At 41.6% G+C, this 27,852-nt stretch overlaps 2 protein-coding genes across 4 annotated transcripts in view; one reads left to right on the top strand and one right to left on the bottom strand.

Moving 5' to 3' along the window:
- Window positions 1-51: 51 nt before the first annotated feature.
- On the bottom strand, window positions 52-7,811 carry EPM2AIP1 (EPM2A interacting protein 1). The gene is made up of 2 exons (XM_033133250.1): window positions 5,002-7,811; window positions 52-4,551 (listed from the first exon to the last, which is right to left on the bottom strand). Exon 1 carries the CDS (start codon window positions 7,704-7,706, stop codon window positions 5,880-5,882), a length of 1,827 nt encoding a protein of 608 aa, XP_032989141.1. The 5' UTR covers window positions 7,707-7,811; the 3' UTR covers window positions 52-4,551; window positions 5,002-5,879.
- Window positions 7,812-7,940: 129 nt separating this feature from the next.
- Window positions 7,941-27,852, top strand: part of MLH1 (mutL homolog 1) — a 38,660-nt gene continuing 18,748 nt past the window's right edge. For 2 of the 3 annotated variants that reach the window (XM_033133247.1, XM_033133248.1), the window contains exons 1-12: window positions 7,941-8,275; window positions 10,057-10,147; window positions 12,190-12,288; window positions 14,251-14,324; window positions 15,904-15,976; window positions 17,081-17,172; window positions 17,977-18,019; window positions 18,156-18,244; window positions 20,260-20,372; window positions 22,631-22,724; window positions 23,626-23,779; window positions 26,586-26,956. In XM_033133247.1, coding sequence (XP_032989138.1) covers window positions 8,160-8,275; window positions 10,057-10,147; window positions 12,190-12,288; window positions 14,251-14,324; window positions 15,904-15,976; window positions 17,081-17,172; window positions 17,977-18,019; window positions 18,156-18,244; window positions 20,260-20,372; window positions 22,631-22,724; window positions 23,626-23,779; window positions 26,586-26,956 — 1,409 coding nt within the window. In that variant the 5' untranslated portion in view covers window positions 7,941-8,159. The remainder of the gene's footprint in view (window positions 8,276-10,056; window positions 10,148-12,189; window positions 12,289-14,250; window positions 14,325-15,903; window positions 15,977-17,080; window positions 17,173-17,976; window positions 18,020-18,155; window positions 18,245-20,259; window positions 20,373-22,630; window positions 22,725-23,625; window positions 23,780-26,585; window positions 26,957-27,852) is intronic. The other variant, XM_033133249.1, reaches the window with a different exon arrangement.

Here is a 27,852-nt window from a genome sequence, read left to right as displayed (position 1 = left end):
GGCACGGTCTGATTTATATTTAAAATGAGAAAAACAATAAGGACCCCTCTGGTTGCTATGTGATTATGTGGGAAGTATGGAAGCAGAGTATATATACCAGAGGATCCCAACAGAAATAGGTGTGTATGTTCACTGAAAGACAAATACAAAAATGTCCACAGCAACTTTATTCATAACCACAATTGGAAACAATCAAAATTTTCATCAATACTAGAATGGATTCATAAATCGTGATAGTCATACAAGGGAATACTACACAGAAGTAAAAAATGAACTGCTGCTACATGCAACAACAGTGTTGAACAAAAGACACAAGAGTACATATAATTATTTCATTTCCATTAGGTTTTAAAACAGACAAAAGTAATCCATGGTGATAAAGTTCAGAATAGTGGTTAACTGTGTGGGAGGGACACAGGGTACCTACTGGGATGCTAGAGACGCTCAGTACCTTGATCTGGGTGATGGGTCCATGGGTGTATATATAAATTCACTGAGGTATACACTTAGTATTTGCACACTTTACTGACTGTAAGTTCTATCTCAATAAAAAAGAAAAATATTTTGAAAGAAATTCTCTAAATGGAGAGCTATAACCATGTGTTAATCAGTAGTGTTGTCTTCCGAGTATTTCTGGTTTTCTTCCAAGGCAGGTGGAAGGATTATGCCCCTTAGACTTTGCTGTGGCCATGTGATTTACTTTAGCCAATGACAGGGCTTTAAGGGCCTGTGAGTGATTTGCCATACTCTTCATTTCCCAAAATGAGCAGCCTCACCCTATCTGGTATCCCCTCGGTCAGCCTGAGTCCCAGAATGAGCATAACTTAGGACAGGGATCAGTTGATGTTTTCTGTAAAGGGTCACACAGTAAATACTTTAGCCTTTGTGGGCCATATACTATGTCACAACTACTCAACTCTGCAATTGTAGGGAAAAGCAGACAATACACAAGTAAATGGGCAAGGCTATCTTCCAGTAAAACTTTATTTACAGAAACAAGCAGATTTGCCTGTGATCCACCCCTGACCTAGAGCAAAGTCCTTGCCCAAGTGAGAGAAAAGTTGTGTGAGACACTTGAGATTTTGTGGATGTTACTGTGTGGCACCTTAACCTATCCTGATACAGAAACTGGTTCAGTTTTCAAAAAGCCTAAAATACTGAACATTGGCTTCATTGGCAGGCATTCAGGACACTGTATTGGAAGATGGAAGAAATAACTTATGGAGGGGCAATTCATGTTACACACGGGCGAGAACTGTCGCTTGAGAGAAGCTGGAAAGCAGATAACGTACCCTTTACTAAAGGAAAAATACTTTATGATTGCTGTGGGCTGAATTTGACAAAATGCACAGGAAAGAGATGAACTCAATATAAAATATAATTCATCATTTTGCAACCAGAAATGCAAGGGAACAGAGTTCACAAATTCAATTACCCATTGAGTAGGATGAGGCCATTTCTCAAACATGAGAAATGCTGTAATCCCAAGTTTGATTAAAATCCAGTGTTGCAGCAGGGATGAAAGCACTGGATGACTATCATACCTACTGTTAAGATCTCTGAGTTAATGTGCTTCAGACTAACATCCAATTAAGAGTAGAATACTGGTTACTCCCTTCAACTGGACAAAATGGCTCAGGGATAAAGAGAATAAAGGTATGGCTCTCCCATGAAGGCTGAAGGTTCCAGTTACCCAGAAATTAAGTTCAGAGAGGCTTGTGAACAAGAAACCAAAGAAATACAGCAAATCAAGGAAGTACATGTTGACTAGATGTCACTTTTGGGTCCTCTTCCACTTTTGGGGAGGAAATGAGGGGAGTCTGCAGGTAGGAATGTAAGTGAACTGAATATTGAGTGACCAGAAGGGCTGACTGAGTCATTCCTCTAACATTTTGTTAGATTTACTTACTTTTAAATCCCGGAAGAGTCAGACACCATCTGTAAATAGTATGCCATTTTCTCCTACGGTTGACGCTGACAAAAGGAAAATGGATATTAACTCTCAAGCAGCACTCTTTTTCTGATACTGAATGTAACTTTCTAATTACTTAAGTTTTGTTTAGACCACTCCTTGTCCAATCTTTTTCATCCAGGTTCTTTTGGAAGTCTGTCTTTGGAAATTAAAAAATTAAGACTTCTTATCAAGGAGATGAAAACTTAGTATTACATAGTGGATTTATGTGAGTATACCTGGGTTTGAATCTGGCTTTACTATTTATGCCAAGCACTGAGTTAAATTCTGGGCCTATAAGAGATTCCTAGTCACAAAGAACTTAGTTTCATTCCTTAATTTGTAATATGGGAATAGCAATTACCCAGAGAGCAATCTAAGGCAGGACCACTGTGAAGAGAAATAAGGCTGTGAAAGGGTTTCAAAGAGTACAAAACACTACACGTACATTTATTCATCCAAACATTTATTGAAATGCCAGGCATCGGGCTAAGCACTAGAGATAAAACAGTGAGCAAGGCATAATACGGTCCCTGCCCTCACAAAGCTTACAGTCTAGCAGTGATTATTAAGAAGTAGCATTAAAGTGTGTGAAGTGTATGGTTGGGAAAGAACAGGGTAGTTAGGGAGCGTGTGGTAGGGGCACCTAGTCTAGAGGGCATCAATGAAGGCTTCCAAGAGGAAGTGGTATATAAAGTAACACCTGAAAGATGAGCAGAAATTGTCTTATCCTAAGAGCAATGGTGAAAGCAGCGGAGTGACATGCCCAGATACGTCTTTTGCAACAATCTGGCTGCAGTGTGGAAAGGGATCAAAATCAGAGAAAGAGAAACTAATGAGGAGGCTGATGCTATCACTTAGGCAGGTTGATGGCCTGAATTAGAACAGTGGCACTGGAGAGTTGAGAAAAGTTTAGACAGTAGACTTAACAGAAAGGTTTTTGTGAGTAGGTGTGATGGATGAAGAGGGAAAAGTCATGGATAACTCAGTTTTTGGCTTAGGCAAGGGCAACTGAATGGTTGGTAGTGGTACTGCCATTTACTCAAAGAGGGAACATGAGAGGAGAAGCAGGTTTGGGGGCAACACCAAAGACATGCTGTGGTGCTTGAGACAGCAAAGTTAGCAATTAGATACCTGAATTAGGATAGGAAGAGAAAGGAAATACGCATTTGGGAGTCACTAGCATAACTGAAGCCAAGGAAGATGGAATAGCTAAGAGATGATGTGAATAAGAAGACAGTCCAAAAAATTTTTAAATCCCCAAAACACAGATATTTAAGGGAAAGAGGTACCTGCAAAGAAGACTAAGCAAGTATACCGGGAGATGTTATCTCCCTAAAGCCAAAGCAAACAAGTATTTCAAGGACAGTGGTCAGTGGTATCACAGGGTAAGAATATTGACAAAGACGTTGGGAGCAGGGGAGAGCCATCTGAGTGGCGATACAGGAGACTGCAAATACAGATACATCTTTCAAGAAAACTAGTAGGAACGGAAGATATAGGGAGATAACAATATTTTAAAAATAGCACTTATTTTAACTATATTCACTGATACAACAGGACCAGTAACAACTATTTTATAAAAAATATTTAAAAAACAAGACTCCCATGCAGTTACAGAATTACTTAATACAGAAAACAGTAAAATACACACTTTTTTCTTTTTTTACAAACAAGACTAGTTTATAATAAATTCTCTATTATTCGAGATGAATTTAAAATCCTTGGCTTGTATTTCCCCCCACCCCCCTCAGTAAGTGTACGATGCAAACTAACTTCATTGTTACCTTAAGCAAAATATATACTAGAACTTCACAAAATGTACAAGACTTCGATACTTGAGGGCACAGGGGTTAGAAAGCAGAGCAGCTTTCAGGTCTCCAATCGTTCTTTCAACAAAGCACTTGCATGACAGAGAATACTCCAAACTATTGGGAAATTACCGGTAGCTTTTCGTTTGGTTGGTTTTTCACTATGTTGTTTTCCCAAGTATTTAAGCCTACTCCCTATTAACCAAAATCTCACCTTGACCGTTCTTGATAAGTAGCATAAGTACCTTGTTAATACTTAACACTTGCTCTTCTGCCTTCAACTAATTATCTATAAACAGAATACTCGTAGAGCCTTTAATCTGTTTAATATTAATTATTGGCTTATAAATGCTATTGTGAGGTACCAAAACCTATTAAAGCCTTTATTGCACCTTACCAGCCAAACTTAGAATGTTGGAATTTGTCTTCCCCTCTCAAGCATTGTCAGTTTGTCCAACCTGAACTTCTAATTTTGTTTCTACCGGTAATTTTCTTTGTCCCTCAAAATAAAATAATATACATTGGGTGTCTACTGGCACTTTGAGAGGGATAATTCTTCATTGTGCCTGGCTGTTCTATGCATTTAAATGCCAGCAGACCCTCCCAGTAAATGTTACAACCAAAGAAAGTCCCCTGTGTTTTCCAACATCTTCTGGAAAGAGGGGTTACTGCCTCTGGTTGAGAACCACTGACACAATTTTTGTGCCTGGGTTCCCATGGCATCTATTTTCATTGCTCAGGTATCCGTTCCTTCTAAATTCTTGGTTGTATCCTGGTTCCTTGAATTTGCTGGATTAGTGACCATAGAATAATGAGTTACAATAGTTAAGACAGGACTCTAGCACAAGTTTTCAGATTGTACTTAAGACATCTAAAGTTGGGTCCTGTTTTTAAATCATTTTGCATATTTGGCTTTACTGTAAGATTTCCTTTTCATGGTTAACATTAAGTTTGAAAATTACTGTTTTAGCACAAAGCACATGATGGCTCACAAGAAATACGAAATTGCTACAAGCTGTGAATAAAGCTGCTTCTCAAAGAGTTAAATATTTCTACCTGTGCAGTCTTAAATACAGAATGGGGGGGGCGTTTCAAATTCTATAATAAATCCATTTCCAGCAGCTAACAAAATCTGATAATATATCACTGTAAAATAAAATGTTTCCTTTGAGCAGGATTTCTTTATAAAGCAGTTATACATCTATGCAGACAGGACAAATAAGCTAAAATATCTCACACCTCCTGATACTTGTGTGGAAAAATCCTTTTTCCTCATCTTCATTGACAAGGTCAAACTTCTGTCTACAACAGAAAAAAGAATTACTAATGGGCAATCATTAAGATTCTATACTTACCATAGTCCTTTAATAGGCAAGCTGGTAAAACAGCACCCAACTGTGAAAAATTCAGGGGAAACCTCCAAAATTGGTTACTCTGATCTCCAAATTGCAGGAAGCTTTCTAACCAGCAATTTAAAAAATAATTCTTGCTCCTAAAATTTTGATTACTTCCTCTATGATTACTAATTATCATTATCGCTGAGGTGGAGAGGGAGGAGGTGAGAGGGAGGTAATCTTAATATTTACCTCAGACTCAAAAATGTTTAAAAAAAAAAGTTACAAACACTTTGATAGCTTGACAAAATACTTCCACTGAATGTACGCTCTTCCTTTTCAGAAACTCCTGAACTGCCTTGTGAGTTTCTGCAAATTGGCTTAAGCATACATTTAAGGAGTTGATAATTTCAGACTATGTGTATCAGAATTTTAACATTTTGTTAAAATAAGAGCTAAAATTTCTTCAGAATACTTCTAATTCCACTCACATTACTGGCACTAAACCTCTTTAAAAACAATTATACCATAAAATCAAAAGACAATGATTTTGTCATTAAGTTCTAAAAAAGGTGTTCGCATGTTTCAGTTGCATGCTGCCTCTTGAGATGAAAAAAAAACCAAAACAACAAAACTGTGAGAAGAATTTGAATCATGATCAATTTGGCTGAATACACTTGGGGCTTTCCCATGATCCAAATTAGTAAACTTGAAAAATCAGACAAATTTTTGCTTTTAGAACGGGATTCCTCAATGTTGTCTCAATGTGGGACTACAAAAGGCTCATGGATTCAATTGATTTCTTCCTCGCACAAGAGCATCCCAGTGTGGCTCTGTATCAGTTGTGGCGATCCTAAACAGGGCGTGCAGATGCTCATCTGTCAATGGCTGACTCAAAGTGTGTTGGTTTCGAGTCAAATAGGAAAATGCCTTGTCGCAGATTTCGCTACTATCAAACAAGGATGCCACTTTACAGGCAACCCCTTTGATAATCGGGTAAGATTCAGCAGGCAATCCAGCATAGAACTGTCCCAAGTCTTTGTCTCTGTATTCATTCCACAGGTTAGTATTTGCCTGAAGTTTTGTGAGCTCCACCCTTACTGAAATAGGTGCATATTCAGGTTTAAAGTTAAATGGATTTGCAAAAAGTTCTAAGTCCTTTTTAATGAACTTGAGGTCCTTGAAATGTCTCTCAAATTCTTTTTGTAGGCGACAGATCACCACTTGATATCGATCAGGATCAAGTATTTTTTCATCTTCTTTAAGATGCTGTTTAAGCTCATCAACAACTTCTCTGAGGGCAGCAAAGTGTGTTAGATTTTTTTCCTCAATGTGTCTCTGAAGTAAATTCAGCTTAAGTTCAAAGGTACAAATATGGTCAAAGGCAGCAGCCACAAAGACTTTATTGACTCGCAATAGTTCACTGAGATCTCGAAGGTGGTTCATAATATCCACCAAGAAGCCAAAGTCACAAAGCCACTGTTTGTCTGTGAAATGGACTGTTGTTGCCCCTACTGAAACCAAGAATGCTTCTATCTCTTTCCTTAGAGAAAATATTACTTTTAAAGTTTTCCCTTTTCTAAGCCAATTGTTCAGACATCGTCCATTAACCCTTTCGCCATGCTCTGATTCAGATTCAGTTAGCAAAGCCTGAAATTCAGGTCGTCTAACGCCTCTTGTCTTAATCAAAACTATCCATTCAGATACGGTATTTATGATCTGATTAACATCTATATCATAGGAGCTCAATAGTTCCAAGTGAAGAAATCCCGAATAATGAATGACATTCCAACAGTTGGGGCTTACGGCCTTTTCTCTCATGTATGACACCAGTCCTGAGTTCTCACCAATCATCCTCAGAGTGTGGGTTGTGGTTAGCCCTACCATTCGCTGCAAGCTAAGCCCTGCTGTCTGCAGGGCCTCAAGGATTGCCGCCATGAGGGCACCGACGCTGAAGTGATGAGTCAGGTTGACTATGGTCAGAAGCTCTTCTTGCACCTCCAAGTCCTGGTCCACACCGCGGACAAAAACCAGGAGGTAGTTCTCATAGGCCACAAAAGCCTGGTCGTCCAAGGCAAGGGAATAGGCTTTAAAGTCCTTGGCTCGGTTAAAAAGCTGACTGCGTAGATTCTCGTTAATGTTCAGGACCCTCTGCCGGATGATTTCTGGAGATAAATCAATGCCACCGATGACGCTTACATGATCCGGCAATACATCTCTCAGCATCACCTCCATGCATCGGTATACAAAGTCCCCCTCGCCCCAGCCGCGACCCTTCAAGGCCAACAGGCGGGCGAGCCCGAGGCCTGCACGAGCAGCTCTCTCCTCGGGAGTGAGCGGGGGGATCTCGGGCAAGTCGCCCTGACGCATACGCTCCACCAGGGCCGCGCGCTCGCCCTCCTCCACATACCGCTCGTAGTAGTGATGCTCGGCCTCGTAGTGGCGCCTGACGTCGCGTTCGCAGATGGGTACGACGAGGTGGCCACAGACCAGGCACAGGGCCCCTTCGCCCTCCGGAGGCTCTACCACCAAGAAACGCTGGGTCCACTCGGGCCGGAAACCCTGAACCTCCTCGACTTCCATCTTGCTCCTCTTAGGTGTCATCCACATTCTACTGGAGGGCAGAAGAGCAGGGCCAACCTCCCGGCGGCCGCAAGGAGAGGGGCGGAGCAGGAGCGAGCGCCAAGCACCTCCTCCGCTCTGCGCCAGATCACCCCAGCATCGGGACACCAACCTCCCGCTACCTCACCTCCGCTCCTATTGGCCGGAAGAGCGGACAGTGATTTCTAGCGCACAGGCGCAGATCTTTCTACCTAGTCGGCTGAAGCTGCTTTATGGCGGAACGAAGAGCCCTAGGAACCCACGGACCCGAGAAACTTGACTGGCATTCAAGCTGCCCAATCAATAGCTCCCTAGCTGGGAAGCGGCGCTGCAGCTGGAAGGGGTAGGCAGGGCGGCGTAAACAAAGTTGAGGTTAAGACGTGAGCACGAAGCCCTGAGGTGATTGGCTGAAGGCACTTCCGGTGAGCATCTCGACGTGACCTGGACTCCTCTGGCGCCAAAATGTCGCTCGTAGCCGGCGTTATTCGGCGGCTGGACGAGACGGTGGTGAACCGCATCGCGGCAGGGGAAGTTATCCAGCGGCCGGCTAATGCCATCAAGGAGATGATTGAGAACTGGTACGGGGGAGTCGAGCCAGGCTTCCTTAGAAACTACGACTTAACGGGCCGCTTCTCGGGAAGGCGCGGACACGCCTCCCTGCCCTGGGCGGAGACGTGTACGGCGCATGCCCACAGCGGCGGAGGCCTGCGGGTCTTGCTTTCTAAACTCTTACCTTTTCCGCGGCGTGATTTTGATCGCTGTCGCGAGACTTTTCTAGGATTGTGGGCGCAATTAGAGGGTACACGGGAATGTTTTAATGGGGCCATTAACTGAAGGAAATGCTTTTAAGATTATATTGCAAAAGGTGCAGAATTTTAAATGTATGAAAATTTTCGGTGGGGAAAAAGTAATCTCTGCATCCTTCGGAGGGTACCTTATCAGTTTCATGCTTATTCCAGAAATCATGCACATTCATGAGTACAAGTCATTTTGAGTTTTATTCTAAATAAATTGTCGAGATTTTAGAACAGGCCGATGTACTTTATCTGGGTTTAACTTGTGATTTCCCTATTGTCGAATTCGTGATCCCACTTAGTGTAGTTCCTGCCCTTTACTTTGGGGCACTTCGAAGATACCTGATTTTATGGGTTATTGCGTGGATTCTGAAGTTTATCAAAGAACTATCAAAATGTGGAGGGCAAAGGTTAAAAACGTGGAAAGGTAAACCTCAAAAAAGACAAATGCTCATAACGTATCCAAAGGTAATGTCACATCCTTTGTGTTAAAATCAATTGATGCTGATAAAATCCATACATTAAAAGACAAAAAAATATGCCACCGAAGAATGGCAGGTTTGTAAAGAGATATTTGTGAAAACAAACCATTCAGGGTAATGGGACTGAAAGAACGGGATCGGAAAGGGCCACCTAGGGAAAGGAAGAGAATTAGGAGATAGGCAAAAGAAGGACCTGGGAACAGCTTCTCCTTTTGACTTTACTTACCATAAGGCTGGCTTTTGTTTGTATAATGTTAGAATTAACTGACAGAACACTTTGGGCCTATTATTGTACTGTATCAGAATACAACAAAACCAAACATTAGCTCAGTGGTTTATCATTAATTTCTATAAGTAGAGACCTTGTATGGAGTCCAGTTATGCTCTTTTTAATAAGTCAAGATGGCTAATGCAACTTAAATTCAGGGGCTCCTGAGAAAGTCTTTAATATTTAAGTAACTTACTGTCATATTTCTGGATAAAGAATTTTCTGCGTAAGGAGTTGATAACTTCTCTTTCCCATGCAGCACCAGGCTGAATTTGTTTTCGCTAGCAGGTGCTCATTCTATGCTCTGAGGCTACTCTTGGAAGGTATAAAAGATTTATTGGCTTTTTAAAAAACTTTCTTCATTGCCAGTTTTTTTTTCTGTTCCTCAACGTAAATATATTTTCTTAAAGGAAAGGGAATAGTAGAGAAAAACATTTAGAATTTTTGGTTTTTTAAAAAATGACATTTTATTAGGGTCATTTAGGAACTTGAATGAAGTTCAAATAAAGTTCAAGTAACAGATGGTAGAATTAGTAGAGAAGAGGGTAAGAAAAAGACATGTACTAAAAGGACTTCTAATTTCAATTTCTTTCCTAGAGGAAATGATGGTTATCTCCCTTTGCCCTTCTCTTCCCTTTCTCTCACACAGTATGTGAACTGATAAGAAGGTAGTCACAGGGCCTGTTAGACAAAGGAAAAACATTAATTAGTCTTATATTTATCTGGAATGTGTTCTTTTTCCTTGGCTCATATTAAAATATGTGCATTAGATTAGTTGCAGACTGATAAATTATTTTTTCTGTTTGACTTGCTAGCTTAGATGCAAAATCCACAAGTATTCAAGTGGTTGTTAAAGAGGGTGGCCTGAAGTTGATTCAGATCCAAGACAATGGCACCGGGATCAGGGTAAGTAAAACCTCAGAGGAGCAAGTCGTTTGTGTTCATCTTGTGATACATACGCAGGAGATGGCAGAACCTTTCCTTATTCTGGAAACTCTGGGCTTTTGTGGATGGGATTGTTTGAAAAATTCAGCTCTAACTATAAATATTTATTGAGCTGGGCACTGTTCAGGGGAACAAGGAGGTCTAGGGGTGAGTCATGAGACCCTTTAAAGGCTGAATGTTCTGAACAGAGAACAATATATGCAAAAAACATGACCTGGAAGCATGCCTGACATGTTTAAACCAGTAAGGATGCCAGTGTGTCTAGAACAGGGTGAGGGGATGGAAGAAGAATAGGAAATGAGATCTCAAGGCTAAGCAGACTGATCATGTAGGACATTGTGGGCCCTTATAAAATCTTTGACTTTTACTCTGAATAAGGTGGGATACTCTTAGAGGGTCTTGAACAAAGAGGTGACATGGTTTGGCAAGTTTATAAGAACTCTTTTGTCTACAGCGTGGAAAATAGGCTGTATCAGGGCAGGACAGCGGCAGTGAGGAAGCACTTGGAGCAGTACAGGAGAGGGGTGATGGTACCTTGGACCAGTTTGGGCAAGAGAGATGTAAGAAGTAGTGAGATTCTGGGTCAATTATGAAGACAAAGCTCAAAATTTGCTGATGTAGGGTGTGAGAGAAAGGGGGCATCAAGAATGATTTTAAGGTTCTGGCCTGTGCAAATGGAAAAAAATTGCCATTCACTGATGGGAGCAACTGTGGAAGAAGCGGGCTTGATGGAAGTTTGGGAATTCATTTGGGGGCATGTTAAACTTAAGTTGCCTATTAGCTGGATACATGTGTGAGTCTGGAGTACAAGGTACAGATTTGAGCTGGAGGTACAAATTTTGTGTATTGCATTTTGGTGATATTAAAAGCCATGAGACTCACATGAAAAGATGCTCAACATCACTAATCGTTAGGGAAATACAAATAAAAACCACAGTGATATACCAGTTGATATCTATTATGATGGCTATTATTAAAAGTAATTAAATAAGTATTGGCAAGGATGTAGAGAAATTGGAACCCTTGTGCATTGCTGATGGGAATCTAAAATAGCGCAGCCACTGTGAAAAACGATATGATGATACCTCAGAATAATTTAACAGAATTACCATATGATCCAGCAATCCCACTTCTGGTTATATACCAAAAAGAACTGAAAGCAAAGTCTTAAAGAGATTTGTATACCATGTTCATAGCAACATATTGGTAACAGCCAAAAGGTTGAAGCAACCCAAGTATCAACAGATGAATGGATTAACAAAATTTGATATATACATACGATGGAATATTATTCAGTTTAAAATGGAATGAAATTTTCATACATGTTACAATGTGGATGAACCTTGAAGACATTATGCTAAGTGAAACAAGGCAATCACAAAAGGACATATGATTACTCTTATATGAGTAGTGAAATTCATAGAGGCAGAAAGTAGAATGGTGGTTACCAGGGGCTTAGGGGAGGGGATAATGGAGAGTTTTTGTTTAACGTGTACAGTTTCAGTTTGGAAAGAGGAAAGAGATCCGGACATGGATGTTAGTGATAGTTGCACAACAGTGTGAATGTACATCATGCCACAGAACTATACATTTCATGGCTAAAATTGTAAATTTTGTTAATTGTATATTTTAGTACAATTAAATGTATCTGTAGATTTTTATAGAGACGTTTTCTAAAAAGTTGTATACAATCCATGAGACTGGATGAGATCATCCAGAGTGAGTGTAGGTAGAGAAGAGGTCCAAGGATGGCATCCTGGGTTACTCCACAGTCAGGGGAGATGAGACGGAACCAGCAAATGAGACTGAGAAGTGAGACAAGTGAGGCAGAAGGAGCACCAGGTCAGTGTGGCATTCTGGATGCCAGGTGAGGAAGTTACTGCTAATTTAAAACCTCTTCTCCTAAGAGTTTTCTTCTTGGGTTCAATCAAGAAAAGGTAAATTCAAAAAGATTTGGAAAAATGAGTACCGTAATTATTTACTTATTTTTTGGTATCTTGTAGAAAGAAGATCTGGATATTGTGTGTGAGAGGTTTACTACAAGTAAACTGCAGTCCTTTGAGGATTTAGCTAATATTTCTACCTATGGCTTTCGGGGTGAGGTAAGCTAAGGGTTAAATAAATGTGTAAAACCTCCTTCTGGGATGACATTTCTGCCATTTGTCAGCATGTTTCTCAACAGGTAAATAAGATACGATACTTTTTGCGTGGCAAGTATATTTGAATCTAAACAAACCTAAACTCAATTTGCTGAAACTGAGAATTATTCATACATACTTAATACACCATAAACTATAGCTATAGACATCCTGTGTCTATCGATGGAAGAATGCAACACCATCTACACAGTTTTCTTGTCCAAAAATCACATGTGAATCTGATCAATACTTAGATCTAAGTACCAATACACAGGAAATATAGGGGCCAGGGGACCATGGTAAATGATACCGAGAGTGGGAAACTACGTGATAAAAGACTTGTTTTCTTCAGCAAATAAACTGCAAGGGGGAAAAGCAGAAAAGGGAACAAGAACCTGTAGATTACAAGAGATTTGAGAGGCAGATGAACTAGATCCAATGTATAGAGAGTGAAGGTAGAGAGGGGAATGGAGCCAATTACTTTTCATTTTAGGCCTTTCTGCAATTTTTTATGTGCATGTATTACTTTTATTTAGTTTTTAAAAATTAAATGGCAACTGTGACCCTAGTCACTGTAATTTGCATCAAACCAGAGGGGTCTCAAACGCCCTCTGGCTCACAGTGAGCCCCAAATTGCTATAGGTAGGGGTAATACCAGACTATTTATCCTGATGCTCCCCTTAACTATGCTTCAGATGAAGCCCTAGCAAAGCACTTTCATTCTGGCTTTGCGGTTTCCCGGGTCAGTTTCTAAGTCTATGACCTCTTGGAGCCTTAACCTAGTTGTAGGGTATTTTTGGGGTTGTTATTTCACTGTAATTAAAGGAGAAGATTGATTGAGGGGTTTCTCTGCACTATCATCGTTCTCAGCACTTTGTATGTATTAACTCTTATTCTTGACAATTCTGCAAAGTACTTTCTGTTATTATCCTGTTTTACATATGAGGAAAGTGACCCTGAGAGATTAAGAAACACAGCCAGGGCACACAGCTAAAAGTGGCAGAGTGGGGATTGAACCCTGCGAGTTTGACTCCAGAGTTTGTGCTCTTGTCTGCTTGGCTCCAGTGCCGATACAAAGGACTTCAAATTGTAGGACCATCTGCCAGTGGTACATTCTTCCTGGCCTCCAGTACTGTGTGTGTTTCATGTCCTTCCTTACACGGGTCTCAAAATCATTTGCATTTTTAATGAGGAAAATTAGCTCAATTACATAAACCAGGGAAATCCAGCAACCATCTGATGACATCTTAGCCTGAGCCATGTGCATTTTTAATGCACTCAGCCAGCCACGGGCTATGTTCCTGAGGTGCTATCACACACACCCCAGCACCGTGCCTGGTTATACTTTTATATGCCATGATGTCCTGGTGAAAGGAGATGCAGGTTCCAAAGGGCTGGGAAACCAATCTTGGTTATAAGGGAAAAAATGGTCACGGTGTTTTGTTTTGTTTTAAATTCGTTTTGTCTTAATTGTATAATTTTAAATTTATATTTCTAAACATGTAATTACTTACAGAAAACAGTTTTGACTAAAAGTGTACAACGTTGTGTATTTGGAGTGACTCTATTATCTATTTCTGAAGGCAAGTTTTAAAATTGTTGGAAGACAAATAAAGAATATTAAACATGCCTGTAACTCTACACCTGAACTCAATTGCTAGTAACCCATTAATGCTTTGGTGTGTTTCCCTTTTTGACTTTTTAATATATTTTTTCCCCTTGTTCTAGTGATTGTGCTACAGATTCCATTTGATATTCTTTGTCTTTTTTTAACATATCATCAAAGTGAGTGAGCCAAGTGCTCATTGTTGTCGTTTGTTAATACGGAATGGAAGAGGCAATTTAGATACGCTTGCCCTTACTAACATGATACGGGGTGACCCAGCATTGTGTTTTTCTTTCATTCCATCTCCTTTTCTTTATTAGGCTTTGGCCAGCATCAGCCATGTGGCTCACGTTACTATTACAACCAAAACAGCTGATGGAAAGTGCGCATACAGGTAAAGTGCTGTCTTCTTTCATTCATATGTATTCATCCAGAAAAGTGCTTTTTGCCTATTTCTCAAAGTAATCCTGCCTAAACACCAGTGTTACCTTTTTTTGGCCAAACTCTTGGGTAAGTTTGCTTTCCTCCCTTTGGATTAGTTGATAATCCACAGGGATGATTATTAGGTAATACTCTTACTTCATGGATTATTAGAGGATAAGATGTGAAATACTACAAGTGCACAGCAAGGTGTCTATTACACAGGTATCCTAAGTTAGTGGTAGGCGTGGGCGTTATTCTGCCCTGTGGCCCTTCCGTAGGAAGTCAGTCTGGCTGATTATAGGACTGCGGCCGGAATGCTGGCGGCTCACGGTTGTTTAACTGGCTGGTGAGCCGCAGCTCCCTGCCACACGTGCGCCTGTGCAGATTCGCCTTCCCGTGGGTGGCCACCCACTGTTGTGCTGGCACAGTTTTTATGCTTATGAACGGCCTTGGGACAGCGGAAAACCAGATTCAAGGAATCAAAAATCACATCTTTGTTTTTATAAGCACTGGCCATTCACTGGTGGAAGACAAGTAGGAGTACCTAATTCATGTCCCCAAAAGAGAATTTTTTTTTATCACAGATTTTTTGTGAGTTAATATAGAAAATCACTTCAACAGGGACAGTGCTGCCTGCTTCCCAGTCTTCTTCATCTGACAAATGAGTGAAGTAGTAGAAGATGGAGCTTTTCCGAGTACACAGCCCTGATGCTAGAGGAGTTTGACTCTGTGATTTAGTATTACCCTGGGATCTGGGTAGGCTGATATGATTAGAATCCCTTCTCTCAAAATGGGGAGACGTGTGAGTTACTGTCTTTCTGTATAGCCTGGGACACAACTTCAGTTTCTTCACCTCTGGGATGGCGGTAGGCCCCTCCTTGGGGCCTCTGGTGGCTCCCCTTCATGGCCGGATGAATGCAGAGTCACTCTCACAGCAACCAGCGCCCTCCCAATGTGCCCTCAGTCCACCTTGCCCTCAGCCTCTTCTCGCCACACATCCCCAGCCGCCACGTATTCTAAAGCTTCTATGCTTTTGTTTCTGTTTTTCTCTTCCTGGACAGTCTTCCCTGCTCTCTCCACCTGAAACTATTGCTCCCTCGAGCCCAGATGAATTGTCACCTCTTCTGTGACACTTTCACCCTACCATACTCAACCCTTCTCTAGATCACTTCTTCTCTAGATCACTTAGCCCACTGTTCCTGGTCCTGCCTTCATTCTAGGCCTGATGTGTGGTAGTCCCTCAATAAAAGATCACAGAATTACTGAAAAAAACTTTACTGTCATCTTAGACACTGGCAAAACTATTCTCTGTAGCTCAGAACTCAGGAACTAAAAAAGCCACATTTGCTAGAAGAACAGAGATTTTTTTTTTTTTTGGTATCCAATTAGAATGGTATGCAAGTAGTGTAGTGGGAAAATGATAATTAAGACAATATATGACATGCATATATTTTAACCTATCGTTGGTATAATTTTCTTTTTTATCCTTTGGATAAGTATCTATTCTGTTTCTATTTAGATATTAATAATCGCTTATATTTCCTGATTAGAGCAAATTACTCCGATGGAAAGCTGAAAGCTCCTCCTAAACCATGTGCGGGCAATCAGGGGACCCAGATCACGGTAAGAATGGTACATGGGAGGGTAAATTATTGAAAAAGAGCTTTGTGTAAATACTGAAAAAAATTATCTCTGAACTTGCAAAATAATAGTAAAATAAATCTCTACTAGTTAATAGAAGCCCTAAGGTATCACCTGCTAAACAAGAGAAATGATTATTGGCTTTTGTGGCATGACAGGCTGTCCACTCCCTCATCTTTTTTAAGAGGCCGGGAGATTTTTTTTGGGGGGTGGCAGAAATCACGGCAGGGTAGTTGGCATTGAAAGAACCTTAAGCGTGGCTCTAGAAGACGTGAGTTAGAATCTCAGCCTTGCTACTCAGTGGTTGTGTGTCCAGATGCAAGTTGTTTAATGTCCCGTAACCTCACTTTTCTCATCTGTCAAACAGAATAAAGAATACCTGCCCACTCAAAGGGTGTTTGAGGAATGTGATTGCATCATTATTCAGGAGAAAGTCCTTTCCGCTCCCTTGTTTCTGTGGTGTTACATTTGGTCTCTTCCCATTCTGCGGTTGCATAAAGTACCCCACTGTCGTGTTATGCATCCCACCTTCCGCCTCCAGCCCTAACTAGAGCACATTCCCCTGAAACGAAGCCCTGGGCTTGTCGAGGCTGGCGGGAGGCAGGAATGAACGTGTGCTTTGAAGGGCACGTTAAGAGGGCTCCTGTGCCAGACGACCGCAGCCGATTTCCAAAAACCCCAAATGATCTCAGAAATTTTGTAATTCTTAGTTTGAAAAGTTATGTTTGAATGCCCTGTGATGTTATAATTGTAAATTTAGGTTTGTCCCACTAAGTTGTGCTGGGCAAGACTGTGCTTTATTTGTCTCCATATTTCCTGTGCAAAGTGAAGAGCCTGGCATAAAGATAGCCCCCAGTACCCATTTGAGAAATCAGTGAATGGATGCGGAAGGCAGAAAAAATACCCTTTCTCTCCTTTGTTAAGGCTCCCTATCTCTCACTCCCTCGCCCCAATTAGTGCTTAGAACCGGCTGTTGATAAATATAGTTGGATTCTCTGCATTAAGACCCAGCTTTACGTGGACAGCTTGGGTCTTTATTTCCATATACTTCTATGAAATTACAAGAAAACTCAATCTTCTGTTTAGGTGGAGGACCTTTTTTACAACATACCCACGAGGAGGAAAGCTTTAAAAAATCCAAGTGAAGAGTATGGGAAGATTTTGGAAGTCGTCGGCAGGTACAGTCCTGCATCTGGGTGTGGGTCTCTGAGATCTCTCGCCAAAGGAATGTGTCCCAGTGCGTGTGAACTGACAGTGGTTGCTGAGCTACCTGGACTACAGCAGTGCTGGCCCACATATTGTATCTAGTCAGGGTTTAGTCACTAATTCTGGGTTTTCGCTCATGTCCCCAGGAGAGAGCAGTTGGTCTCTGTATCAGTGAGGGTTCTTCGATGACAAGCAAACCAAATTGACTCTGGCTAACCTGAGCCCAAAATAAATCTACTGGAAGGCTAGGGTGACTCACCAAAGGGAAAGAAGCATGGACAGTTGCTTCTTGGGGAGAACAAGAACCAGGGCGGCTTCAGAGATTTAATGCAGTGACCCTGCTCGAGGAAGAAGCAGGGGAGGGTCTGTATTGAGGGTCTCTGAGGGAGAATAAAAAGACTGCACGGATTGTTACAGCGAGGTTCCCAAGATGTCCTTGAGGCAACCCAGACATTTTGAGTTTGTGAAAATAAAACTGGAGGTAATTGTATTGAGATATTGAGTCTAGTTAGCAGTCTATAGATGCAAAGTGGAACCCTGTTTCTGGTTTGATTCAACCACATTTTTAGCAGTGATATCTCCATGAAGTCAATGCTGGCTTATTTTCCTGTGGGTAAAATATGATAGATGAAGATATTTTTGTTTGCATATATCTTTGTTTATATCACTTAACTCCACCAATTTATTTAACTAAAAGGGGGCTCTGACATGTACTGTGCATTTGGCCACTCTTTGCTTACTGTTTTGTTTTGTTTTGTTTTGTTTTTCTTTGCCAGGTATTCAATACACAATTCAGGCATTAGTTTCTCAGTTAAAAAGGTAAGTTATTGATTCATAGGGGGTGGTTATGTATTATAAAAGAAGGATTTTTTATAGTTCTCCTGTGGAGATAAGGTTATGATGTTTCAGTCACAACTATGAGACAGTCAGTTGTATTTTCTCTTCTATTTATCAGCAAGGTGAGACAGTAGCTGATGTTAGAACACTGCCCAATGCCACAACTGTGGACAACATTCGCTCCATCTTTGGAAATGCTGTTAGCCGGTATGTTGAGAACTTAGATTAAAAAAAATCTTCCACACTCCCTCACGTTATTTTAGATAAGATAGCACCTGCCTTAAGAGTTTGCTTTAATCAAATATGCAGGCTTGTTGTCATGCTTCACATTTGTTAATCGAGTCATTATTTCATGTTACTAATACTTCTTGGGTTTATGTTATCTCCTAGGTGGTCTGGCTATGAGTCACTGTGTTCTCTATAGGTCTCTGTCTTCAAAATATTTATAGTGGAGTAGAATTTTTTCATCCTCCAGTGCTTCCTCTTTTCCTTACATTTCCGTTATCATCACTTTAGGATTTCATTTAGTATCATTCAACATTTATTAATTGCCTCCCATATTCCAGGCTGTGTGCCAGAAGTTAAGGATGTAAAGACAAATACAGTATTTCCTGCCCTCAAAGACTTCCCTATCTGGTGGCAAGCAGATTTATGAGTGTCACCCAATCTTCATTGTCAAGGAAAGCGTAAGAGGGGAAATTACTTACATTATAGATTCTTCATGGCACTCCCTTCTGCCACTGTTCCACTACCACCAAAACCACCATGTCTATCAGATTCTAGGTAAATCTCAGGACTCTACAAAGCCCAAAATGCGTATGTCATCATTTGAAGGGGAGAATACTAAGACCCTTCTGTATGCCCGGCAGGTACCAGGTGCTAGGGATAGATGGATGATGAGATAGCCTCTGACTTCCCTTTTTCCAATAATCTTAAAAGCAGCAGCAGTAGTCCCAGAACCCAGTTTTCTACTTTGAAAGACAAATTATTATTTGAGCAAAACCAAGTGTCTAACTAGGGAACAGTCAGTCTGCTTTTAATTACCCTTTTCTTACTAATTAAGTGTTACTGAATTAATTGTTTTACATTGTGCTCCCAGAGCAAGGAGGGAGCTCTTTTATACATAGAAACTTTTAAGAGCTTTTTGACTAAATTGTAAGACTCAGAATTAGTTGTTAAGAAATTTCTAGGGACTGTAAGAGATTAGAAATCCCATAGAGCAGCAGTTCCCAAAGCGTGTTGCCAGAACACCCCCCCCTTGAGATTTTGGAAAGAAAGCGTCTGCTGGTTGATGGTGTATGGGACACACTGCAAGCTGTACCCTCTGCTCGGATACTCAGAGCTCATATTACTGCATGAAGAGCTTCCAGCATACATTGGGCAAATGCTTACTGAGTACCTGCTGTTTGCTGGGTGCTATGCTGTGTGGTAGAGATGCATAGTAGGGAATAAAACAGAAATGATTCTTGCCCTCAAAGGACTCATATTCTAGTTGGAAAGACACATGAAATAATCATGCCATTCATTGGGGTTGTGCTAGGCGCCACAAAGAAAAAATACAAGGCACAATGGGAGAAACTTGGGATGGGGAGGGGTCAGTCAGAGAAGACCCTTTGCAGAAGTAATCCCTGAGGTGTGAGGGGTGAGGAGTTCATTAGCTGATACTAGGAGCTTTGCCTGCCGAGGGACCAGCTCTCTGGATGGCCCACAGGCAGAAATGGGTGTGGCTTGTATGAGGACCTCCTTTCACCTGTTAAACTGATCTCTTAAACACACCCTGGGGAACACCACACTGGAGCCCCATTGCCATATGATTCGTTATAGTAAGGGATTCAGCAGAGATGAGTTTTTGGGGAACCCCATGGTTGGGATATAGTTACTAAGATACATATGTTTCAGCAAAATAAAGTTTCAGAGCTTGGACCTGTCATTATGTCCTAGCAATTAGAGAAGTGCTTGGCATATAGCATTAAGTGCTCGAAAACAATGACTATGTGGGTAAGTGGATGGATGAATGGATGGATGGACAGATAGATGGTGAGTGGTTGGACAGGGAGATGAACTAATGGGTGGGCCCAGAGAACCACAACAAACCATCTCTGGGGCCCTTATTTGGCAGTTAGTTTATGGGAAGGAGCTCTGATTTTTCCAACTCTGATTCTTTATAACATTTGAATTTTCCAGTATATTCAGGAGCCTCAAAATTTCTTTTTTCCAACCAGAGAATTGATAGAAGTTGGGTGTGAAGATAAAACGCTAGGCTTCAGAATGAATGGCTACATATCCAATGCAAACTACTCAGTGAAGAAGTGCATCTTCTTACTGTTCATCAACCGTAAGTGAAAAAGAACCAAGTGGGGAAATCTATCCCCCGGGGAATCTGTGGGACCATGGAAAATTCCTAATGCATGGGTTTGATTACACACAGGAACACCTCATGCCACAATGTGGTTTGATTAGGAGGCATTTATAATTTGGCCTAAGTCTGCTCAGCCCTCTGAGATGCGCTTATTGCTGGCCGACTGCTGTTGCTCTAAGAGGGAGCCCTGGAAAGGGTGCGACAGGCCACTGGGAGCCACCATGTCTTTGTCGCCTGCTGGCGTCAGAGCCTCTCCAAGCAGGCCCTACGCAGGCCTTCGTTCTCCCCTTAGATGGAGGTATCCTGTTTGAAATGACACAGCAGGACACAGGGAGAGGGGTACCTTGGGTACAGGCAATGTTATTAAATTAAAGAAATTGAATGCTAAACCCCTTGAGTTTTCTTTTTAATGAATGAGAGTTATTTATGATACAAAGAATAGTACTGAAAATCAGGGAGGAAATTAACTAAATACATTCGGATTTTTCTCAGATTTCTTTTCAGTCTCTATCTCTGGACACTGCTGACATAGTGTTTACATGATTGCTGACTATTAAGAAAATACTATCGTGCGTTCTATTAATACTTCGTTTTACTTAATTGCATATTATACGGTTTTGAGAGAGAGTAACAGGGCAACAACAAATAATCCCAACCACAGTCTGACTGTTTTTCATTATCTATCCAGAAACAAGATGCGTCTCTCCATTTGTTCAGTTCTTATCATTTTTATCATACAGATCCTTTACCTTTATTATTTAAAGCAATTCATATATTTTATAATTTTTGTTTTGTTTACTTGCTGTTGGAAATGGCATAGTACCCCCCCTTCCACTTACATTGCCAACTATAAATGTCCCAAGTCATGAATATTTTACAGTTCAAAGCAATATGGAAAGAGTGAGGCGAGAGCCAGTATTTTATAGACACACTCTGTCAAATGGATTTACGTTAGCAGGGTCTTTCCCTACTTCATTAGGAAGGACTTACGCCTGATACATAACAAAGCTTGCTTTAATCAAGGCTCGGAATGTTTTTCATTTGTTTTTTCCTAACCGTGAAGAATAACTGCTTTGTAACACATGTGTTGGCTACAGAACAGACAAGCAAAGATCAGTAAGTGCCATCGGAGTATCTCACGTCCCTGCTTCTGGTGGGGCTGATTACCGTACGGGCTGTGCGTTAACATTAGTTAATCGGGTCCTGATGCCAAGTTCCCAGTAGCCAAGAGACGTCAGACTCTTAGCGTGTCGTTCAGTTAGCTACACACTCTGCAGACTCACTCAGATAGCAGGGACGAAGGAACACTCCATTGGCATGTTGCAAGGTCAGAAAGCTCAGCAGAGGGGCTCAGCAGAGCTGTCCTTTTGTCAGGTGCCCACACCCGCTCCGGGCCTGTGTGGTCAGGACACGTGGTGTAGAGTACAGTGACGTTATCGAGGGGGCTGTTGATGTAGTGAGCACTCAGAGAATAATAGTTTCCCTACTGATAAAATCACAGCCACTCTTCTCATTGGAAATAAAAAGATGTGACATACCTTGGCTACACCGACACAGGACAGCAGATCCTCAGCAGGTCACCTGTCTGGGGAGAAAGGAGAGCTGTGTTATCTGAACATAGATCTTCCTCTGATTTTACTCTTACCTCTCCCAGCTTTTATTGTTTTCCACTCCTGCAAATCTGCCTCGTTTCCGAAATTACCTTCAACATACATTTAGATACTTGTACTGCCTGACACCTCTTTACCTTCATGTCTCAGTTTGGATACCCCACAGTTGGAAGTCCCTGAGCAGAGGTAGTTGGTCCCTCGTCTCAATATTTAGCACATACATCTCTCTAGTAATGCTTACCACTTGGAGTTGGAATTAGTTTATTCACCAGCTTATCCTCTCCCAGCACACGACACGTGTGTATTTGCAGAATGAAGTCTGAGAGCTGATGTCATACTGCCCACTGCACAGCAAGGGCACAGGTAGTCCACCCGGGATGACTGGGGGGAAGGGAAGTGGGGAGGCAGAATTTACTGCCCGGTCTTGTTTCTGCTACTTGGGTGAGAGGAGAGAGACCCACCCCTGTAGGAAGATGCTGCAGGTAACGGGGACCCTTCCTTCCTGGGAGTCTGATGTGAGTATCATTTCAGAGGCGTATTCCTGAGGTGATTTCATGTCACGGTACGAGTGTCGTCACCCCACCCCTCAGGACAGTCTTTAACTGGTTACTTCCATTTTTTTAGATCGTCTGGTAGAGTCAACTTCCTTAAGAAAAGCCATTGAAATGGTGTATGCAGCATATTTGCCCAAAAACACACACCCGTTCCTGTACCTCAGGTAATGCAGTACCAACTCCTCACCCAAGACTCACAAGGAACAGACATTCTATCCTGCTGCCCTTGAAAGAGATGGGCTTGCTAGCAGCCTGATCAGAGTGAATCCCACACACCACACTAGCGAAAGGATGTCCTGTCCCTTCTCACAGGTCACGGGCACAGTGTGCCTTCATTTGCTCACTCATTTAGCAGAATCTCACTCAGAGCCCCCATGTGGTGAAACAAAGGTGAATAACATAGCTTGCCCCTGAACCAGGAAGAAACAAACCTGGTAGAGAAACTCCTTCCTCCTAAGTCCTCCCCACGCCCTCTACTGACAAAGGTTCACATTACAAAGCTCTGTTATCACAGAGCAGCCACAGAAAGGTGCAGTTGGAGCTGAGGCAGTAAGTTGATAGCTGGCACAGCTTCTAAACTGACTTTTGTATTACATTTTAACAATAGAAAGTTTTCTCACATGTATTCTTGTTTTGGTCCTCATATAATACTGAAATATAAGGAGGGGACAGATTCATGGGTACAGATGAGAAAAGTGGTGCTGAGACATTAAGTGACTTACCCTAGTCACATAATAAGAAATTCCACTAGTTCTGGAATGATAACAACAGCTGACATATAATAAATGTGCCAGTTACATGCAGAGTGCTTTCCATGAATTTAATCCCCCACTTTACAAATGAGGAAACTGAGGCAAAGAAAGATGATGTAATTTATACACAGCTACACAGCTTTTTAAGTAGCAGCAGCAGCTTTTGAACCCAGATCACTCAGGTTTGACCTTGGAAGTTTTAAACACTGTCATTTTGGCCTTCCCAAGTCTTTTGGCCGCCACGTACAACATGTGTGAATTTTTCCCCCATTGCCTACCATGTGAGGTCATTGTTCTCTTTTTCTCCGGCCAGTTTGGAAATCAGCCCCCAGAATGTGGATGTCAACGTGCACCCCACAAAGCATGAAGTTCACTTCCTGCACGAGGACAGCATCCTGGAGCGAGTGCAGCAGCACATAGAGAGCAAGCTCCTGGGTGCCAACTCCTCCAGGATGTACTTCACCCAGGTGAGGGTGCTGTCCCCCGGCTCTTTCTCTGGTGCCTTTGCCACCTTTAAAATGTAGCCTGTCAGACGTGAGAACCCAGGTTTTTGCCTATTGCTGTAAGGCTCTTTCCAGGTATTACTTTGGTATTTTCTTTGAGTACCATTTCCGTCTTTGAACCTAACTGTGAAGGTATTGTCATGTTATCTGTGGGCCAGGAGTCATAAGGCCTGACTGCTCCCTCTGCCTGCATCTGGGACCTTAGACTGACTTCCTAGGAAAACGAGCTCTCTGAAACACATGGGGCGCCTCTTCCATGTGTGCTCCTCCCTCGGAGATGTACAGGAGGGGGCCCGTCCTACATACAGCATACAGGGCACCGTGGAGGGGCTGGGCCCTGGGGACGCAGTGTGGCAGAGGACCTGCCACCCACTGCTGTCCCTGCTTCTGTGGCGTCCTCACAATACCGGCTGTCCCTGCCCATGGCTGGCCACCCGGCCCCTGACTCTTTGGCCTTGGAGTCACTTGCCTGCTCCCAGCTTGTGCCTTGCACTCCACTGCCCCGGGCCAGTACAGCAAAAGCCCTGGTTTGCAGTGCAGCCATTTGGTATGAAATCAGGAGCCCTGGCGAGGCCTGCAGTTTGTTCCAACGCAGTTATATTGGACAAGCTGTTTCAGTTTTCTGGGCTTTAAAATTACTGGCTGCAAAGTAGTAAATTTCTGCTTCCTGAAACCCACCTCTGGGTATTGCATAGGCAAATGAAGTAAATACATTGCAAGGGTTTTAAATTGTCCACGAAGAAAGGTTTTTTCCTTTTTGAGCAAAGTTGCTATCTTAACTTTTATTATTTAATTCTTTATTGTTGAATATTTCTAAACAAAAAGAAGTAGATCACATAACAAATACCCACGTACCTATCACCCAGTTTTAACCATCAACATTTTACCATATTTGTTTTTTCTCTCCCTCTCCTACTTGGGGTTGAGGAAAGGAGTGTTTTAAAGCATATTCCAGGTATTTATTTTTTTACTTAGTACTTTATTATGCATTTAAAAATACTATTTTTCTTGTATAACCTAATGTCCTTTTATACCTAATAAAATTAATAGTAATAATATCATTTAATACCCAGTCCACATTCAAATGTCCCCGTTATGCAAAAACGATCCTTTTATATAGTAGCTTTGTTCAAATGTGTATCCGGTTAAGTTTCTCATTAGGTGTGGCTGTTACTCATATGTCTTTTAAATCTTTTTTAAGTGTCTTTGAAACTAGAAGTCACCCTACCTACCTTTTTTTGTTGTTCCCGTTGGCTTATTCTAAAGGTTGCCTGTAAAATATTACATATCTCAGATGGGCTGATTGCTTCTTCTCGGTGTCATTTAACTTACTGCAATCCTCCATGTTTTCTATAAACTGGAAATTAGATTTAGAGGCATGATTATATTCAGATAAAAAAATTTGGGGGCGAGAATTCTTGATAGATGATGCCATGTACTTTCTATCGCGTCCCAGCAGGAGGTGCATATTGACTTGTTATGTCATTTTGGTGATTCAGCTGGTCACAGCCTGATTCCTTCATTGTAATGATCCCCAGTGATATTTAGCTTAATGGTTTCACCATCCATGGATAGCCATTACCTGAATCAGTCATTTCATTAAGATTGCAAGATTATGATTTTCTGATTGTATCATTTTTTTCTGTGTTAATTAATTCTTCTGTATAGAATAACTTTTCCTCATTTGTTAGAGCTATTTGGTTATCCTGAAATACAGTTCATAATAGAAAGTAAGAATAAATGCTGAATTCTGTCCCTTCAGTTATCCATTTGCAAAGGAATGAGTTGGTGTTCTAGCACTCTCCAGTGATGTTTAATGACATTTTCCTTTCTCTTTCTGTCTCTTCTTCGCTCTTTCTCCTTCCCCATCTTTTTCTTTTTTTCATTATTTTGTCATAGCTGGTAACAAAGTAATATATAATTTAACCAACTGTAGTCATTTTTCTTTTTGATGCTCACATTATCCCATCTTAGACCAATGGTAGCCCCTTCAAGCTGGTGGTGTTCTTGTCGTTTTGGCCCATTTCCATTAGTCTTTGGTCATTTCTTTGTTTCTGGCATGGCAAGATATTGTCGGTTCACTATGTACTTTCCCAGTCCAAGCCCCGAAATTGGCCACTTCTCCAAGGAGCTCTGATATACTGTAGTGGGGAATGGTATTTAGAGACTGTAATCTCTGACCAGAGGGTCCTCATTGCTACAGGGTGGTCCTTGCTTCTAGGCCTTTCCAGTGGACAGAGCTAGGAAGTATATATATTTAAAAACAAACAGTAGAGTGGTGGTTGCCAGGAGCTGGGCAAGAGGGGAGAATGGTGAGCTACTGTTGAAAGGGCAGAGTTTCAGTTTGGGAGGATGAAAAAGTTCTGGAGATGAATGGTGATGATGGTTGCCCAACAGTGTGAATGTACTTAATGCCACAGAAATGTATACTGAAAACTGGTATCATGGAAAATTTTGGATTATGTATATTTTACCACAATAAAAAAATAAAATCCTCCTATGGCAGCAGAAAACTCCAAAAATATGAGAACTTCATGCGAATATTTCCATTTCAAACCAATTTTAAGATTTTAAAGATTTTGCTGAAGTTTTGAATTTTATATTTGTATATCTTTAATTTTATACTTCATATTTGGACCAGTTGCATAATAATTCAGTAATGGTGAGTTTACCAGGTTCTAGCTTCTTTCTTCAGTACTGCTCCATTTTGGGATCTGGCCTTTTATACCTTGTATTCTGAATCTTCCCGCTGTCTTGTTTTTTGACACAGACTTTACTACCAAGTCTTGCTGGCCCCTCTGGGGAGATGGTTAAATCATCAACAGGTGTGACCCTCACGTCTACTTCTGGAAGTGGCAACAAGGTCTATGCCCACCAGATGGTCCGCACAGACTCCCGGGAACAGAAGCTCGATGCCTTTCTGCAGCCTGTGAGCCAGGCCCCATCCTGTCAGCCCCAGGCCATTGGAACAATGGTTCCAGAGGACAGGACAGACACTTGTAGTGCCAAACAGCAAGGTGAGGAAATGCTTGAACTCCCAGCTCCTGCTGAAGTGGCTGCCGAGAATCAGAGTTTGGAAGGGGAGGCGACTTCAGAAACATCAGAGAAGAGAGGGCCCCCTTCTAGCACGGACAACCCCAGGTATGGCCTTTTGGGAAAAATGCAATTTGCATCCTTTGTTCTTTAATAAAACCGCCTCTGACTTGGACTTCTCATGAACAACTTGGATCTCCTCTCCTCCTGACTCACCCTCTGCCTCCGATGGAACAGTGCTGTGGCCTTGTCCACTCTCGAGAGTCTCAAGAGTCACCCATCACCATGGCCTTTGCAATACCTTAAATTTCCATAATTCCAAGCATTAGTTAAAAACACATTGGAAAAAGAATCAGAAGACTTACGCTTTATTTTCAGTAATGACTTTTGATAAAGTCTCTATAGCAGAGGTGGCTAGACAGAGAACCCAAAATATCTGGAGGGTTCTCTTTCATCCTACTTTCATTCCTTTTAGGAAACCGTACTTTCTCAATTCAAATTAGATATGAAACTCTCTGAAGCATGTGAACTAGTGGTGAGTGAGGATAGAAAAAGAGGGCAGAATAACAGCAATAATGACTGTCATTTAATTTGGGGCATTTCCAATATACAATCTGCAGCTTCTTGAAACACATCCCACTGAATTCCGTAAGGTGGGTATTCGTTATCTCATGTGTTCGGGTGCCTGTACCTGGAGCTCAGGGTGAAGTCCTTTGCCCAAGCTGCACGTCCACCTGGTGGCTGACCTCCAAAACCCTGGCACTGATAGGCCATTGGAACTTGGATGAGTTACTTAACTCTAGTTTGCTCATTTCCGAGTCAGCCTAGTGAGACGACTTCTAAGGATGTTTTTCCAGAGAATTGTAAAGGATGCTAACATTTATTGAGCACCTGCTATGTGCCATATGCTCTATAGACGTCTCATTTCATGCTCTCAACAGCCCTGCCTGGAGGTATGACATTTCTGTTGATCGTTTGAGGAACTGACACCACAAGCTATTTAA

Source organism: Rhinolophus ferrumequinum, chromosome 17, assembly GCF_004115265.2.
Source record: "Rhinolophus ferrumequinum isolate MPI-CBG mRhiFer1 chromosome 17, mRhiFer1_v1.p, whole genome shotgun sequence".
Lineage (NCBI taxonomy): Eukaryota > Metazoa > Chordata > Mammalia > Chiroptera > Rhinolophidae > Rhinolophus > Rhinolophus ferrumequinum.
Note: the sequence above shows the minus strand (reverse complement) of the source record. Positions and strands in the feature narration are given on the sequence as shown.

Bases quoted from the DNA above. Each gene is read 5' to 3' on its own strand.
- EPM2AIP1 (XM_033133250.1), bottom strand. From the start codon at position 7,706: ATGTGGATGACACCTAAGAGGAGCAAGATGGAAGTCGAGGAGGTTCAG.